Raw genomic sequence first — 18,775 nt, forward strand, 5'->3', positions numbered from 1 at the left:
GAAAGGAAACCTGACTTGCAGAAGTTAATGTCATAAAAATACTTTAATTGTTCTTTTATCCAAGTTAGGCAGACATTTCCAGATAGCAAAATACAGAGGGCCTGATTCTGCCTCCATATATGCAGGTGACTGGCTCTTGGACTTTGTCTGTATCAATATTGCAAGATCATGCCCTAAAAAACTGGACTTCAGTAGTTTAAGACAATATTTTGCAGACTCTTTCCAAAAAAAAAAAAAAGGATTGTACAAATGTTAATATTGAAATGAACTTATAATACCTGAACCAGATATAATAATTTATTTTGTTTTACTAAAGTTATGCTTACAATGCAGCAACAATATCGAACATTTAAAATAAAAAAATATGTTGTACAATAAAAATATGCACTTATTCACGAACAGCTGAAAAACATTTTAGCATGCTGCTAAATTCAGTCAGTCATTTCTGGTGCTTTTTTCCTCTCAAAAGTTCCATGAGCTAAAGCTCTTCACAGACTTAATTTCAGATGATTGCTTATTTGGTAACATTTTTTTAAACCAGTTAATCATCTCTTGCTCATTCAAAGGCATCTGATTCCAGTTTCTTGATTATCTTCCAGTTTGTTTCTTAAATGAACTAAGAGTAAATTAACATGAACAAGCATTATCAGACTCAGATACTGTTTGAGTTATTTGTTCTGGCCCTCTCAAACAACTACATAAAGAAAAAACGCAGGTAAGTCCCTGTTTTATTTCAGGAACTCTATGAAATTCCTTTAGATCAATGCCTCATCTTCTGTCTAGATTTCACAGGTGCTAGTAATTAAAAAAATAGAATTACAGGGTACTTGCCAATAAAATGCTGCCCTGGCTATTATGTAAAGTTGATGGACGAAGGTTAGTGATTGTCTCGGATTTAGCGGATTGTAAAATTTTGGAGAATTATTGATTTTTGAAGAGGCAAAGCTATACATTCCCACACTGTGCAGAGATCTTTTTACTTCGGGCAGAGCCATTCCATGTCTTCTGGCTTCATGTCGTGACATCTCCTCCAGCACTGGCAGGTTGAGAGAGAGCAGCAGATGGTTGCACTGGTACCATTTCTAATTCAGATTCACGTACAACTATCACTGCATCCCCACTGACATTTATTAGACACTGTGCCTGCAAGGAGAGAGAATTTTTAAATAGTTAAATATATCCTTTATGGAGCATATTTTCAATGAAAATCAATGAAATTCATTCACCTAAGTTCTTGCCATATCATTCTGATATGTTAACTCTAATTCTAAAATAAAAATTAAAACAAACAAATCAAAAACCTCCTATTGGGTCAAATTATGCCCACAGATCTCTTCCCGGTCAACATAACAATAATAATAAAGAGAGAGAGAGAGAGAGAGAGAGAGACTTACTCCTCTTTGTAGTTATGTGGACTGATTAGAATAATCTCATCCTACATCGGTATTTTCCTGTAAAATTGGTTACATAGGACATCAGCGGGTTCTTTAATGGTCAGAGAAATTGTCATTTCAATCACAATTTACCTGATTTTTGTTTGGATTCTCCATGAAAACACACTGCTTCATTATGTACGAGACAACTGCATTCCCCCCTAAAGCCGCAACGTGAGCCCTCACCATTGCAAACACTTCAGCAATGAAAGCATGGAGAAAGCCACTGACACCACCCTCCTAAAAAGAAAAAACAGACACAAGTGGATTTTGTTACTTGTCACTAAATTTCACTGGATATCTTACTTATGTTTTTCTCCTTTCAAATTATTCCCTTCCAATGAATGCTGATTGGTATATATTTTAGAAGAGCAACATCTTGTCCTGTAAAATTGTATTTCCCTGTAAAATATAAAGACTGAACTTGTTCTGAGAGTTATGCATCACCTGGTTATGGGTGAATGAGCATCTGCTGAAAACAAATGAAAAAATCCTGCTACATGAGTAAACAAGAAAAGAATAAAGAGGTTATTTACCTATAACTACAATTCTTCAAAATCATCACTTGAATATACCCACACACTTAAGACACTCCTGCAGAGTCCACAGTTTTGTTGGGACCCCCTAGAAAACTGGCTGTTTGGAATTGAGGGCACGCTCTTCAGGGGACTGGATTTTTCAGATCTGAAACAATACGTAGAGCTGCAGGCAAGGCCAGCCTCTCAATTCTTTCCACTAACTCCAATTCCTGAAGAAACAGGAACTAAGAGGAGTCATGTGGATCTGTGTAATCATCTTAAAGAACTCCATTTACAGCCCAGTTTTTGTCACAGTGGTGCAACGCCTGCTGATGACAGCCTGCTTTTTCCACAGTCTCTCCTGCATGTGGCAGATGGAAAACCAGACATAGAAGCTGTGCTCTCTGTTCTACCCCCGGCTGAATGAGGTCCCTGAGCCAGAACAGTTGTGACAGAGCTTTCCTTCTGTTGACCCCAACAGGATTTCTCATATGCAGAGCATATTTGAAAAACTTAAGGTGTTTTTTTTTTTTTTTGCTTGTTTATCTGCTGTGCCATGCCAACTAAACTGAGAGGAGGAGTGGAGAGGACACTGAAGTGTACTGCTCCATGTATGGTTCCTGAGGGGAGAAGAGAATCTCCACTAACAGCCACTTTGAAGGAAGACAGAAAGGACTGAGGAAAGAAACTGAAGTCAGTAGTGCTTGAGCCAAAACAGCTGCAAAAGCTAGGAATGGAAGACGAAAGGCAGGAACACTGACTTCCCTTGTGTCTCCACCACTGGCAGGCAGCAAAAGGGGCACAGCTAATCTTAGAAACCTGAATGACAAGTTTTTACCGCCCCAAGTTACTATAGACGGAGTAAAGAGGCTAGGAGCCAGAAAACAGGAAATATATATGATGATTAATTGATAAAAGGCCAAAATTATTTTTATTGTTCCACAATATTTCCATGCATACAGCCTAAAGAAAGTGAACTGCAGCGAGAAACCCAATATGTGGACACCAGTTTATCATCTGCATAAGACATACCCTGTCAAAATCTAAATCTACACAGATTACTGCATCAGTGCAAAAAGATCAATAGAATAATGATCCAAGTAAGTGGGCATAATAATCTAAAGATACAAAGAGAAAGGAAAAGATTTTGTTTATCTGCATGTAGTCTGCAGTATCAAAAAGACACAGGATAAACCAGATGTATGGCACCCTTCACTTTTTGAAACAAAGAATTTTGCAAACACCTCTGAAAGGGTTAAAGGGCCTTGGACTACTCAATATTCCATAAAGGAACTGCGAAACTATAATAATAAATAATAAACAGAAAATACTATACATATGCTCAGAATAATTTCCAAGAGTGGATTAATTTGCAACCGTTTTTAGATATTATGATTATCGAACTGTATTACATTCCATCCGAGGGCAATATTGTATTAGGCACTGTGCAAACAGAGTAAAAAAGGATCCTTGTCCTGAAGAATACAGGTGGGGAAACTGAGGCACAGAGAAATTAAGACCCTAGGGTGACAGATTAAGTTACATCATACATCACTTGTAGTTTTCAATTAAATTTTAAAGATATGTAAATTACAAGGCCATAATTTGCAAGATTCAAATGTGAAGTTTGGCTGTCCAAAGCTTCTACAGCAGGGGCGAGCAAACTTTTTGGCCTGAGGACCGCATCGGGTTTCAGAAATTGTGTATGGAGGGCTGGTTAGGGGAGGCTGTGCCTCCCCAAATGTCCAGGCATGGCCCAGCCCGCACCCCCGGGGACGTCTACCCCAGCCAACCCCCCGTTCCCTGATGTCCCCCCCGCCCCCATCGGGATCCCTGCACCGTCCAACCACCGCTTCTCCCTGTCCCCAGACTGCCCCCGGAACCCCTGCCCCAACTGCTCCCCGCCACCCCATCCAATCCCCCCTCTTTCCTGACTGCCCCCCTGGACCCCTGCTCCCATTCAACCCCACATTCCCTGCCCTCTGATCGCCCTGCCCCTTATCCACACCCACGCCCCCTGACCACCACCCTCCCCAAACTCCTCTGCCCTCAATCCACCCCCACCCTCCCGTACTGCACTGCCTGGAGCACCGGTGGCTTGCGGCGCTACAGCTGCACCGCCCGGCTGGAGCCAGCCATGCACCGCACAGCACAGAGCACTGGGTCAGGCCTGGCTCTGCAGCTGCGCTGCCCCAGGAGCTCACAGCCCTGCCGCCCAGAGCATTATGCCGACGGCGCTGTGAGCTGAGGCTGCAGGGGAGGAGGAACAGTGGGGGAGGGGCCTGGCAGGAGAGTCCCGTGGGCCAGATGTGGCCCACAGGCCGTAGTTTGCTCACCTCTGTTCTACAGGATAGCACTAAACAGTAAGCTGCTTCCACTGGTTATACACAGTGGCAGGCTTTTCAAACTTTTACGGCATTCTTGAACCAGCTCAGATGTGTGCGGCTGGGAAGGCTTGGAATGCTGCTTGTTCAAATGGCCATATGTCATTTGTGAATCCTTGCACAAAAGACTGAGTAAGGAACCACAAAAGCCATACATGCTTTGAAAGCCTACCACTGATCTTTTTCTTTAACTAAGGATCAGTTTTTAGCATTTGAGCAAATCTCAGTTTTAGGGTCCCAAAGGAGCTCCAATAGCCATTGAAATGAAAAGACATTTTCCCGTTTGCTGGTTTTACTTTGTCTGGATGCTGTGCTGGGTTTGGCCTATACCAAAATGATAATGGACCCACTGGTAAGCTTCCTGACCATGTAATGCTATTTTACTGGCTACATGGGTGAGTAACACTTCTTCCTACCAATTTGAAGAATAAGCAAATGAAGCAGCCCTTTTTGTAATGTGAGAGGAACAACAAATAAGTGGATCACCTTTATGTGACTCCCACTCGCTTAGCACACAGTGCCTAAGTTGTGAAAAGTCATCTCTCCTCCTGTGCCATACAGTTAATTCAGACAGTAAATTCATTTAGCTTTGTTATTATCAATTCACAAAAAAGTGCAAAGTCCTAATATGCAGCTCACCTCACGTAAAGAAGTGGTTTCTCGAATAAAAAACATGTTGATTATACCAAGATACTTGGTTATTTTTGCCCCAGGGATAAAAGAAAGCGGTGTCATCTTAACAACTGAGACAGTAGAATTGGTGCATGATGGAACAGAACGGTGACGCAAGTGTCCCTCAGCCAGTGGACTTGCTTTGTCAAGAGAAGCAGCTAAAAAAGGTGGAAAAGAAAAGAAAAGAAAAGAAAGTAACTATTGAGTATGATCAGTGACTTGTTCTTAAAACAAAACAACTCTTCTTTATGGTTTCCAAATAGCTTGGTGATTATATTCAGCTGCCTGTGATGTTCAGCCATGTCATGAAAGAAAGGAAATTATCATGCAATGCATGCAAAAAGACAAAAAGCTGCAATGGAATTTATTTGGAAGAGTGGCATTCCTGCAAAAGAAAATATTGAGGCCAGCAGCTGCACATACAACAATCAGTTATCAGTGAAGGTAAAGGAAAAAAGGTGCCAACATTTTGAAATAAATATCTGCTGGAGGAACAAATTATTACAGGAAGAGTGTGAAAGTTGTCATGTTTCCCCAGTGCAGCATTTTCCATTAAAAATTCTTCATTGTCAACTTTCAGATAACCTTAATCTTGACTAATTTAAGTAAAACAGACAGATCTTCAACCAAAGAACTACTGAAGAATAACTCACAAATGCTAATTTAGTGATAATTGGTTTGACTGTCATCTACGTGATTGCTACCTGTTTCTCACAACATTTTTTCCAAATTTATACATACACCTACACCCACAGAGTGTATGCATATATGATATACAATTAACATGCCTATTTATAGCTATATACTTTATTGGTAATTGTTTTTAGTAAGCGACAACTTGAATAGAAAGATTGCATTCTGCATTTAAACTACTAACTCATAATTCCTAAATTAATTTATTTTTAAACAGACGCTATAAAGCATCTGCAGTTTTTGCACTCGGATATTTGTTGTGCTTTCGAATTGCAATGCCACTACTGGGTAGGAAACTCCACCCTCCACCACTGGGAAATCAGAGATATGTCTCAGATTATCATAAAGTGGTAGAAACATCCGCCTACTTGTCTTAATTGATCCACGCCTTATGGTCTGAGCTTTCAGTTTAATGAGCTCTATCCAGCTGTTGCATCTGTCTGCAAAGGAACTGTAATCAACTGACGTTGCTGAAAACACAGACAGAAAAACAAAAGAAAAAACAAAGAAAAAATATGGATGACGTCTCTTGCCCACCTCAATGCTCCTTTTGATGAAGCAATTTTCTGTATCTGAGGAAGAATGAATATCCCTTTCACGTCTGTTTAAAGGAAAAGTTAAATGTACAGCCCTATCCTATATTGTCCAAAGCAACGTACTGATTACTGATGATGTCACAGCTGTAAACCGACTGTGACTTCATCACTGGAAACGTGTAAATAAAATCATCACACCTTTTTCTAGCTTCTTCACCTTAAGTAACTAGTTTTAGTTTCTTAATGTTATTTTAGCTCTATTTAATCTCAATTTGTATTCCTATTCTTTTTTTCACAAGGAGCTGTTGACCATGAATTTAAAGTTCCTGGCTGTAACCATCAATCACTTCCCCTGCCTTCAGCCTGAAAACATGGTTTGGGTTAGGGTAAAAGTCATGAGTTGGAACAACCTCTCAATTTTTAAATGTGCAAGTATTTTCCTTTTGAAGCATTACTTTTCCCCAAAAAGGCATCTTTACAATTTAAACTGAAGGGTTGTTTTTCTGCTATGACACTGTCTTGTTTTTAGGTTAGTACCCCTGAACCTGGTCTTGAGAACAGTTTGGCAAGCATCCAAGGACCTTTTAATAACTGATCTCTAGCACATTACTCTGTAAAAACAAAGGAATACAAATTAACATTAAAGTAAGCCAAAATGAATTAAACAACAAAACTTTTCTCTGAGGAACTACTTCTCTGGCAGATATAGTTATATGCAGAAAGACTCTTAAATTAGTGCAAATAATCTCAACTATCTCTTGTGATTTTTTTAAAAAACACATTCTGATATCAATAAGCCATAGCAGAGCACACATTCCTAGGCAACCGGTAAACACCTCCTGGGTGAATGAAGACAAATGCAAAGTGTGGATCGGTGGCCCAGGAATGTCCACCCTGTTCTGGTTTATGGCTAAATTAAGTAAACTCACCTCTCTGTGCAGCTGGTATACCTGTCTGGGAACTTGCATTCTCCAGGACCTCTAGTAAGACAAAACGAATTCCACTCATGTAACATATGAACAACATTAACTGCACAGATATGTTGTACAAAGCATCTTTTTTCTTCTATTAAAGGATTTTAGAGATTAAACTGGCAGAAAAAAACCTCTCTCTGGTGGTTTTAGGGTCTCATTACAAACATGAATTCAGTAAATACTACACTCTATGTGGATTTGATGAATGTACTCTTGTAGCATAGTACAACCAATCAACTTCATCATTAAATTTAAAACACACATTATGATATGAAACTATACATACTCCTTGGCACTCAAAAGAACTTGGGTACTGTTTAGAGCAACTTGCTAACAAAAAAAGACAAAAATGAGAGACTCTGCAGATGGGTAAACAAAATTATAAAAGTATTACAGTGTGATTTATGAAGAAAGATTAAGTGAACCTAATCTGTATAATTTAGATAAAAGATTACAGCGGGCTGGGGAGGACTATAACAGTCTATATATGCAATGAAGCAGATTAATGGTTAACCCAGTTGACTGGGTGCATATAAATGCAGAGCATAGAGGATATGCATAAAACAACAGTTACATAGAGGACAGAGCAGTAAAAATGCAACATTCTAATCTAAATTAAGATATTTAAATTATATTTGACTATGCTCCAATCTTTGTTACAAATGTTGACGGGGAACTGGCTAAGGTTGTTCCAATACACAAACCATTATTTTACATAACAATTATGGAATTTTTCATCTTCAACTGCCTGAAACTGAGCAAGACTTCCAAGAGTTTTTTATGTTGGCTTTTATTAGAGAGGGCGGTGGGGCAGGATGGCATACCGCACTTCCTATGGACTCAGTTGTGGCTTTGCCCCAAGCTCCAAGCTACGTGCAGCTCATAACTGTGCTATCCCTGAAGGAGGAGACAGAAATTGATGCTCAGAAACATAATGTGCCTTCCAGTTTCCCCCGGCTCCTAGGAAGTCCTCTGAACCAGATCTATACTTGGCACAGCATACTTTCCACAGAATGATGACAGTAACACTCGCTGGTACTTTGGGGCAGAGTGCACTCATCACCCATACAGGTGAACAATACAGGCTGAGGTAAGTAATAGCTCTGTGAAAACTGCTTCTTCCCATGCTGGTACTCATGATCTGGATAAACAGCTATAGCTACTGAGATGCCAATATTATGAGTTATTGTTATTTAAGAAATGCCCATCAAGGTCTTTTTTAAAAAAAATAAAAATAAAAAAAAATCCACCAAAAAAACCAGAATTACATTGGACCAAAAAAAAAAAAAAAGACCCTAGTTTGAGTTCTGGTTTTTTTTGTGTGTGCAAAATTTCAAAGGCCTGCTGTAAACAACAGAGGTGTGAAAACTCCTCACAACAGGTCACAAAATTATTTTATAATGGAAAGTGTTGGACAACCTAAAAGGGGTAATCAGTTCCTCCTAAAATGTTTTAAGTCAAGTTGTAGTTGAGTTATTAGTACATAAAATTCAGATGATTTATTTGGAGACAGTTTTATCTTCCATGAAACTCAAATAATTGAGTTTAATTTTGTTCATGTTTTGGGGAGGGAAAAAAAAAGAAAAAAAAAAGGCCAAGATGGATATTCCTTCCACACAAATAAAGCAAGAGGGCCATCTAAGGCCCCAATTTTAAAATGCATTGTATGTGAGCAGACTGCAGTGCCCATATAGAGTTCCACTGAAGTCAATGGGGTTGACATGGGCAGAGCAATACTCCCACACACAATGAACTGTGGAATCAGGGTGATGTAATCAGTGACCTCCAAGAAATTTAATGCTATAATCAATTTTTACACCAAGCTGAGAGTGCTTTCTCTGCTCAGAAATGGGATCCGTTTGAGGCGGATCCTACTTCTGTCAAATTATTCAAGATTGATAAGAAATACTGGATAGGTTAATATTCTGGGCCCAAATCACCACTGTTACAATTGTTGTTCCCTCTGGGAAAGATCCAGTCATCGATGGCTCCCCAGTAGGTTTGAAAAGCCTTTGCACAACTTATTATTGCTTTATTCCAATCCCGTTTTATTCAATGAGTAATAACAATTATACTAAAAAAAAATGTGATACATTCATGCCATTTACATAGCTCTCAAAATTGTTTGGGGAAGAAATGCAACAAGCATGAAGACCATAGACTTTCTCTTCCTCTCCATAGGTTCATATACTTGTTCAATGTACTCCATCCTCCCTATCAAGATTATTTCTAGTACTTTCCAACAAATTCCCCAGGGATTTTATAAGGCATTCCTAATCACATGAATTATACAAGAACAATCGTTAAACAAGCCTGAGAAATGAGCAGCCTCAGAATAGAATCATAGAATCATAGAATATCAGGGTTGGAAGGGACCTCAGGAGATCATCTAGTCCAACCCCCTGCTCAAAGCAGGACCAATCCCCAATTTTTGCCCCAAATCCCTAAATGGCCCCCTCAAGGATTGAACTCACAACCCTGGGTTTAGCAAGCCAATGCTCAAACCACTGAGCTATCCCTCCCCCACATTGTGTCTATCCCCAGGATGTGCTTTTTCCATATGGTTCACCTTTGCTGAATTTTCCTATAGACGGTGTTGCTCTATGAAATATAGTCATGTCTGCTCTTTGTTTCTCTTTTTTTCCTTCTTATGATAGATGGCCTCTTTCACCTCTGAGATCAGACCATGTTTTCAGTAGTACACTATATAACAAGCTGTTATACACAGAGCCCCTCATTTTCAGTTTTTATTTTATTTAATTTTTCACAGGAATTTATCGGTGTTTATCACTATAACAAAAAAACAGGTAAAAATCGATGCAAAAAACTATTAATACTTTCTATGGGTAAATAACGGGCTTTATTTAGGTGGATGGAAGGTCGGGGGGAAAAGTATTCAATAGGGAGTTCAATGTGGTTTGCTGCAGAACTAAAACAGAACTCAAAACACAATGCCACCTCTGAGTTTAAGAATATAATATATCTGTAATCCCCAAATAAACTTTTCACTTGAATATACAGTTTACTGTTGTAGACTTAGAACTGTTAGCCTATAAATATTTACATTTCATAATTGGGCCACACCATTTGCAGAGCATTCACTCAACTTCATCCTTTTCTCCTGTTTTTTTTTTAAACTTTCAAATACTTCTTTGTGTTCTGAAATGTATTCTGATACTGATTTTCGTTTTCTTCCCATTTTAGTGTTCTGGATCTTTAAACCGTTATCTGCTAACAGCTTGAAATGTGTATATGGTGGGTGTGAGATTCATCAGCATGTTCAGATGTGTATGCACATCAGAGTTTGTTTCTTGCGTCTTCTAGACTAATACATAGCCTTGCTTCAATAGGCAGCTTTGCATATACCCACAAACTAATGTATTTTCGTAATACATACATCTCATGCAATGTATTGTATTTTCCTAATAAAACAAGTTTTTTTTATATATTTGAATGATATAAAAGTAGGGTGAAAAATCAGAAAAAACTGAATACTTATTGTAAAACCTGGGATTCTTTCGATAAAAGCTGTTTTAAACTGAGAACGAAGGGGCTTAATTATACAGTACAGTAACTCCTCACTTAAAGTCGTCCTGTTTAATGTTGTTTCATTGTTACATTGCTGATCAATTAGGGAACATGCTCGTTTAAAGTTGCACAATGCTCCCTCATAATATTGTTTGGCAGCCGCCTGTTTGTCCACTGCTTGCAGAAAGAGCAGCCCATTGCAGCTAGCTGGTGGGGGCTTGGAACCAGGGTGGACCAGCAGCCCCCCTATCAGCTCCCCATTCCTCTAAGTTCCCTGTGCGAACCTGCCAGCAGTTCAGCTGTCCCTCCCGCCACGTGCTGCTCCTGCCCTCTGCCTCGGAGAGCCTCCTGCTCGTGTGTGTGTGTGTGTGGTGTGTTGTGTGTGTGTGTGTGTGTGTGTGTGTAAGGGGGCTAATATCAGGGCGTCCCCCTCACGCCATTTCCATGTGGGGGGGGACGGGACCGGGACGCACAACAGGGCTCAGGACAGAGCCTGCTGTCTCAACTTCCTGATCTGCGTCAGTGTACTTAAAGGGGCAATGAGTGTGTGTGTGTCTCTCTCTCTCTCTCTCTCTCACACACACACACACACACACACACAGTGTGTGTCTGTCTGCCATGCTATCTCCCCTCCCTCCATTCATGCTGACTTGTAGAGTGTTAGGCTAAATTAACAACATGTTAACCCTTGAGGGCTCAGCTGAGTGCTAGTTCATCATTTAGCAGTAAGGCATTGCCTGGAAAATATCCCACCCTCTGACTCCACCATCTCAACCAAGCTTCACAATCATCATTGCTGTGTACAGTATTAAATCGTTTGTTTAAAACTTATACCATATATACATATATATAATATAGTCTTTTGTCTGGTGAAAAAAAGTTCCCTGGAAACCCCCCTACCCCCTATTTACATTAATTCTTATGGAGAAACTGAATTTGCTTAACATCATTTTGCTTAAAGTCGCATTTTTCAGGAACATAACTACAACGTTAAGCGAGGAGTTACTGTACTTGTTTCTAGCCTAGGGAATTTCCTACTCAGCCTTGGGGAATAATAAGACACTATCAGTAGAACACAGAAACGTATTTAACTCAGTCCTACCTGACTCTGGGGTCAAGCATTAAAGAACTAGTACTTAATGGGAAAATGGCAGAAATCCAATATCTTCTGAACAGATATCATGTATCTGTCTCACTCTTTCTTCTACATTCGAGAGCACAAGAAGTGTTCTGCTCAAATTATAGAAGACTTCATAAAACATTTTAGAAGAAAGGCTTGCTTAGCTGAACTCATCTACAAATGGCTCAACTTGAGAGACTACACTGAATTCAGCCTCCCACTTTTGCTGATTTTTACAAGAAATTATAACTCTCAGATGAAATACTGGAAACAAGTTACAGCCTTTCCCTCATCTTTGTATGTATGTATGTATCTATCAATCATTTACTCAGTAGAAGTCTGAACTGTTAGTATTGCCCAACTCCCAAAGTTCAAATATCATGAACTAGGAGCCAAAGAGTCGTAATAGTTTAAAAATTCATGAGGTTTTTTTTTGGCAGAGTGAAGCAAGGCCCTACACTCAACTTGATGGCATTTGTCTGTCTGTCGGTCGGTCTGTCTATCGGTCTTGTCTGTAAGGCTGATTCCCATTGATATGAGAGGAAAATCAGGGCCACAGCTTAATATGCCAATCTCTCATTGGGCGTACAGCTCAGCCTACCATAAGCAACAGTGTGTGTGACTCTGTACTTAAAAAAATAATAAATTTGGGACTCTTTTTCTTTGCTTCCTAAGCTTTCAGGGTGCACTTAGGTCACACTTCCAAACTTTTCTCCACAATCATGAGGTCTAGGAACTTATTTTTTTAAAAACAAAACCAGATTCTCATGTAATCACAGGATTCCAGGAACTGGACTTTAAGTAAAACCCATGAGATTCATGATTAAATCGACATGGTTGGTAAATGGCTACTATTAAGATTGGTGAAAGGCCCTGGTTTAAGTAAACAGTAAATGCTGCAGAGGCTAAGGCCAGTACTTGCAAGGAAAACCATGTGGGCAGACTCCGTCAGCATGTGTGGAGAGCTCAAGTCCACCTATGTTGTCCTTGCATGATCAAGGTGTAGTTATCAAATCTATTGTACTTTCATCTGACAGTCTCGCCAAAGTTTCACAAAAGTCATCCAGGTCTCTCCTCTGAAAACCTGCATTTCCAGTCTGTTAAAAACCAGTCATAGTTGTAACAGATAGCACTTTTAAAATGTGATCATAGCTAAATGGATTATCACTTGGTTTCTGGCTACTCAGAATAGCTAAAGGAAATAGCTAGCACAGCATCACATGGAACCACGATAGCCTTGTCTACAAAAAAATTACTCACTGCTTGCTAGAGTTGTTAGCAGTGGTGCAGCTTAACTCACACTGGAACAGAATTTAGTTACAAGTCTAGACCTGGACACATCACGTTTCTTTCTGAAAAGGACTTGAACACAATCTGTCCTTGCAGTTAAACTGTGCTCCAACTTTGATTTAGCTGCACTTGTTACTGACACCCATTGTCAGCAATGGGTAATTTTCATAATGTAGGACAGTCTTATCAGAACCAATCTGGAGCTAGTACAGAAAGTCAATCTTAAATAAATCAAATTATAAATAATATAATTTCTGGGACTACTAGGTCTGTGGATTATTTTTTTTATTTACATTGATCATAGCTTCTTTTCGCTCTTTCAAATACAACAACAACAACAACAGTAAAGTAACTTGAATTCATACTAATATTCTGTTATTTACTTATATAAATTGTGCTGGTTTTAAAACATCTGCTGTACCTTAACAGGACACTCAACTTGACATTTTTGTAAAATTCTCTAATTTTAAGAAATTCACATTTCTGAAATATCACCCTTTAAATACTAGAATATATGTATTTTAAATCTATTTTTAAAGTTGTATAAAGATGCTCCTATTTCCCTGCTGATGTTCTGAAGAGTCTTCACAGCAAGGGAGAGTGGGTGCAGCCAAGAGCCCCCTCTTGCCCTTCCATTCACATACCTGTCCGTTGGCCAGCATCTTCAGCAACAGCATCAAAGTACGACCTCCCAACCTCTAAACTACTCCAGGACCTGTACTGGAGACCCAATAAGTCAAGGACCTCTTCTTCTTTTAGTCTCCAAAGATCTGAGTAGAGAAGAGGGCTTCACAACCCTTTCCCTGGCTGCTGTTGCTCCCTAACCTGGTGCAGGGAAGAAAGAGGCTCAGCTGCCCCACTTCCATGCTCCCATTGCTACCAGCCACATTCAGGATTATAGGGGAGGAAGAACAGGGTGCCCAAACTCTGTTAGGGTTCCAGGGACTGAAAGGGGCTCCCACTGTCCACAGACTGCTATTAACCACAGAATAATGTGACGGGTCTCTGGGAAAAGGCCTCACTCACTCTTCTGGACCCAAACTCTGCTGCTGTTACAAGTAAACAACCTCTTGAAAGGCCTAGGAAAGAGCATGTGCTCCCTACCACAGAGTTGCATAAGAGTACTGCCATCAAACTAGTATGTGAGATAGGACAAACAACTGACCAACAAAACAATGAAATCAGCTATATAAAAAATGCCACCAAATGCACAATTTAAAAGTGAAAAAGAGAGAAACATTTTCTTCGCATTAACTTTTCAGTTATACTAATCTTGGGTTTTATTTTACCAACAGTAGACAAAAAAGTGTGCAGACAGAAATGTGACGTTCAAGTTGACTGTGTGCCCCTTTAAGGTACTGTGGTGGTGGTAGTAGTAGTAACAACAACCTACAAAGGCAAAGTGTAGTATGAAAGCTTTAAAATGAGATAATATATAAAAGTCTGCAGGCTATTATATGAATACGAGTCTTTGTAGACTTCTGTCGCAGGGATGATAAAAACACTATTTTTTCATTAGTGATTAATATACCAAAAGATGCGGTGCCAGTATATTAAAGCTAATGATAATTTTACAGAGTAAAATATGGGGGATTATCATCAGAGTATCTTACTTTTGAAATAATTATATAATTATATTGAGACCCTAGTGCCTACATGTAAACAATCAAAAGAGATTAAATAACTGTCCACTTAAAAGATTCCAGAACAGTGTACTGTACAATATGACAAAATGTGAAGAACACTGAAAAAGGTGATTTGCTTATGAATAGACTACCCTCTACTGGTCAGTGGCTAGTATGCAAATAAAGTGTTCTAGTATTAATAGAGTGAAAAGATACTGAAGACTCACAAATGCTACAGTGAGTTAACATTGAAATCCATATTGAAAGAAGGCTAGTTTGTGTAATAAAATAATGGAAACCAAGAAAGTGCCACATCAGAGATGCCATCACACTTAATTTAATGGAGAATTTAGAGAGCCAGTTACCAAAAAACTGAATGTAATCTTTGGAGAATGGTCTCCTGCTGCCACACAAATGACGAATGTTTCACCTCTCCCTTCATTGTGATTACAGTTGGGGAAAGAGGGTTGAAGGGGAAAAAAGCAGAGGTCGAAATGGTTATGTGCCTGGGTTTTTAACTGTTCTTCCAGTATAACTGGTTAAACTGTTAAAACATTGACTCTCAAAGGCATGAGAGATCTAGGACACTGACCGATGGACCCCAGAATACTCGGAAGACTAAATAATACCCAGTGCCTTAGTAAAACAACAGAAGATAACTTTGAAATATCAAGGGAAGCATCTCTGTTTTGCACAGAATTTGTATATGTATACCAGATTGTTCACAGAGTCACAGAAATGTAAGGAAAAAAGGGATCTCAAGAGGTCATTTAGTCCATTCCCCTATACTGAGGCAGGGTTAAGTATATCAAGACCATCCCTGATAGGTATGTGTCTAGCCTATTCTTAAAAACATCTAATGACAGGAATTCCTCAACTTCTCCAGATAACCTATTCCAGTGCTTATCTACCTATCATGGGGGCTGGCCCTTAAGGGACAGGGGGGTGGTCAGGCATCCATCTTAACTGTGGACTCCAATAAGGAGAATGAGCAAACACAGATCCATCTGGGGAAGAGAATTCTTTAACTAGCTGGGTGACAATTAACTAGTTAAAGAACATGTCGGCTTTATGAAGAGTTATGATGGCTCAGAAAGAAAGTTAGAGCTCAGAGAAATGCTTCTAAGCAGAGGGCTTACCAGGGTGATGGAGCCTCACTAGGAAGGAAACCAGGGAAGAGTGCTACTTGCAGGAAAGGAAAAGGAAGACCTGTGAATGCCAAGCCCTAGCAAAACCTGGTCCCAATGGGAGGACCTCAACAAGTAACAGTAAGAACTCCAGATCACAAACGAATTATATGCTGCTCCAGAGAAGGGTTTCCGGGGTTTAAACTCTCTGGGTAGCCTGAACCCAGATGAAGAACCATTCCTTAGCTGATAACAAGAGGCCCTGGGTCAAAAGGGCCCCATTTGCAAGAGCCTGGATGGAGGATATAGATGGACTTAAATTGGGTTGATTGACTAAGGTTAACTCTGCCCTTTCCCCTATCACCCTCTACCCCCCTACCCCCAGCTAAGATGCTGAGGTGGAGGCTTATTTGCAGAAACATGTTCCACCTTTCGATTAAATAAACTAGACCTCTGAAAGGGCACCATTCAATATACATACAAGTCTCACTGCATTTACAGAAAGCATGCTAAGGGGAACTGAGGCAGTGACAACTGTGGTTCTACACTAAGCCACCGGGGGCGAGGGGGGATGCTCCAAGGGTGCATGCCTGGAAAAATCATGGAGCAGGCCCTCAAGAAATCAATTTTGAAGCACTTAGAGGAGAGGAAAGTAATCAGGAACAGTCAGCATGGATTCACCAAGGGCAAGTCAAACCTGACTAGCCTAATTGCCTTCTATGATGAGATAACTGACTCTGTGGATGAGGGGAAAGCAGTGGACGTGTTATTCCTTGACTCTAGCAAAGCTTTTGATATGATCTCCCACCATATTTTTGCCAGCAAGTTAAAGAAGTATGGGCTGGATGAATGAACTATAAGGTGGATAGAAAGCTGGCTAGATAATCGGACTCAACGGGTAGTGATCAATGGCTCCATGTCTAGCTGGCAGCCAGTATCAAGTGGAGTGCCCCAAAGGTCAGTCCTGGGGCCTGTTTTGTTCAATGTCTTCATTAATGATCTGGTGGATGGCGTGGATTTTACCCTCAGCAAGTTTGCAGATGACACTAAACTGGGAGGAGTGGTAGATACACTGGAGGGTAGGGATAGGATACAGAGGGACCTAGACAAATTAGAGGATTGGGCCAAAAGAAATCTGATGAGGTTCAATAAGGACAAAGTGCAGAGTCCTGCACTTAGGACGGAAGAATCCCATGCACTGCTACAGACTAGACACTGACTGGCTAGGCAGCAGTTCTGCAGAAAAGGACCTAGGGGTTAGGGTAGACGAGAAGCTGGATATGAGTCAACAGTGTGCCCTTGTTGCCAAGAAGGCTAATGGCATTTTGGGCTGTAAAAGTAGGGGTATTGCCAGCAGATTGAGAGATGTGATCATTCCCTTCTATTCGACATTGGTGAGGCCTCATCTGGAGTAGTGAGTCCAGTTTGAGGCCCGACGCTACAAGAAGGATGTGGAAAAATTGGAAAAAGAGTCCAGTGGAAGGCAACAAAAATGATATGAACGCTGGAGCACGACTTATGAGGAGAGGCTGAGGGAACTGGGATTATTTAGTCTGCAGAAGAGACGAATGAGGGGGGATTTGATAGCTGCTTTCAACTACCTGAAAGGGGTTTCCAAAGAGGATGAATCTAGACTGTTCTCAGTGGTAGCAAATGACAGAACAAGGAGTAATGGTCTCAAGTTGCAGTAGGGGAGGTTTAGGTTGGATATAAGGAAAACCTTTTTCACTAGGAGGGTGGTGAAGCAGTGGAATGAGTTACCTAGAGAGGTGGTGGAATCTCCTTCCTTTGAGGTTTTTAAGGTCAGGCTTGACAAAGCCCTGGGCTCGGATGATTTAGTTGGGGATTGGTCCTGCTTTGAGCAGGGGGTTGAACTAAATGACCTCCTGAGATCCCTTCCAACCCTGATATTCTATGAGTACATTTTCCTTATAGTTAGAAAATTTTTCTTTATATCTAACCTGAATTTCTCTTACTGTAAACCTAGCCAATTACTTCTTTTCCAAACCTTGATGGACATGGAGAACAAGTGATCAACATCCTCTTTGTATCAATCTTTCATATACTCGAAGACTGATGTCTCCTTCCTACCTTTTCCTCTCTAGACTAACATGCCCAGTTTTTCCAACCTTTCCTTTTACAGGGAGTAATAAAAAAGTTAAACGGATCATAGCAGAAAAGAACAAAACAAAAAAACCAAAAACCCACCAGAAGAGGATACTGTTCTAAACTGACTGTACTGACCTCTGGAAAAATCTGAACAATGGTGAAACTTCTTCTTTTATAGCATATGTGACATTATACAACAGGTAGAAGAGGGAGCTCTCTAACCATCCAAAAAGAAATGTTCATAATAAACAGTGATCTCCTTTGTTTATTAAACTTATTTCATTCCAAAACAATGTGGGCCAGAGTCTCAGCTACTATACATACTGAAGTAAATGGAACTGATTTACAGGAGCTGACAATCTGGCCCTTTAATACACTTATACAGGAAACACTTCATCCATTGTTGAAGTGCAGCTACCTTTGCAGTAGAATGCAATAGCTGTTTAACAATGGAAAGCACCACTAAACAGCAATATAATAGCCATTCGTCAGGGAACCTTAAGTTTCCTTTCACTTGCTCCCTCTTAAATAATGAACACCCTTTAGTTAAAAAATTGTTCAAGGAAAATCGTAATCCATTTTTCTCAGCCCAACAGTCAAAGTTCACAAGATAAAACATTCTTTGCCAAGAATAAACTGGTGAGAGATACATTTTAACAACATTATTTGAATTTCTGAGTCTGGTATTGTGGGCAGTCATTTTACATGTGCTACTTGAAGAAACAAGGCAGCACAGAACAGGGCTACAGAAGTCCAATAAACTAAA

General features: G+C 40.0%; 1 protein-coding gene across 34 annotated transcripts in view; it reads right to left on the bottom strand.

Moving 5' to 3' along the window:
* Positions 1–235: 235 nt before the first annotated feature.
* Positions 236–18,775, bottom strand: part of C2CD5 (C2 calcium dependent domain containing 5) — a 125,377-nt gene continuing 106,837 nt past the window's right edge. For 18 of the 34 annotated variants that reach the window (XM_043516516.1, XM_043516503.1, XM_043516471.1 and 15 more), the window contains 5 exons: positions 7,166–7,216; positions 6,069–6,170; positions 4,975–5,165; positions 1,527–1,673; positions 236–1,143 (listed from right to left, as the gene is read on the bottom strand). In XM_043516516.1, coding sequence (XP_043372451.1) covers positions 1,012–1,143; positions 1,527–1,673; positions 4,975–5,165; positions 6,069–6,170; positions 7,166–7,216 — 623 coding nt within the window. In that variant the 3' untranslated portion in view covers positions 236–1,011. The remainder of the gene's footprint in view (positions 1,144–1,526; positions 1,674–4,974; positions 5,166–6,068; positions 6,171–7,165; positions 7,217–18,775) is intronic. The other 16 variants (XM_043516534.1, XM_043516531.1, XM_038391517.2 and 13 more) reach the window with 2 other exon arrangements.

Source organism: Dermochelys coriacea, chromosome 1, assembly GCF_009764565.3.
Source record: "Dermochelys coriacea isolate rDerCor1 chromosome 1, rDerCor1.pri.v4, whole genome shotgun sequence".
Taxonomy (NCBI): domain Eukaryota; kingdom Metazoa; phylum Chordata; order Testudines; family Dermochelyidae; genus Dermochelys; species Dermochelys coriacea.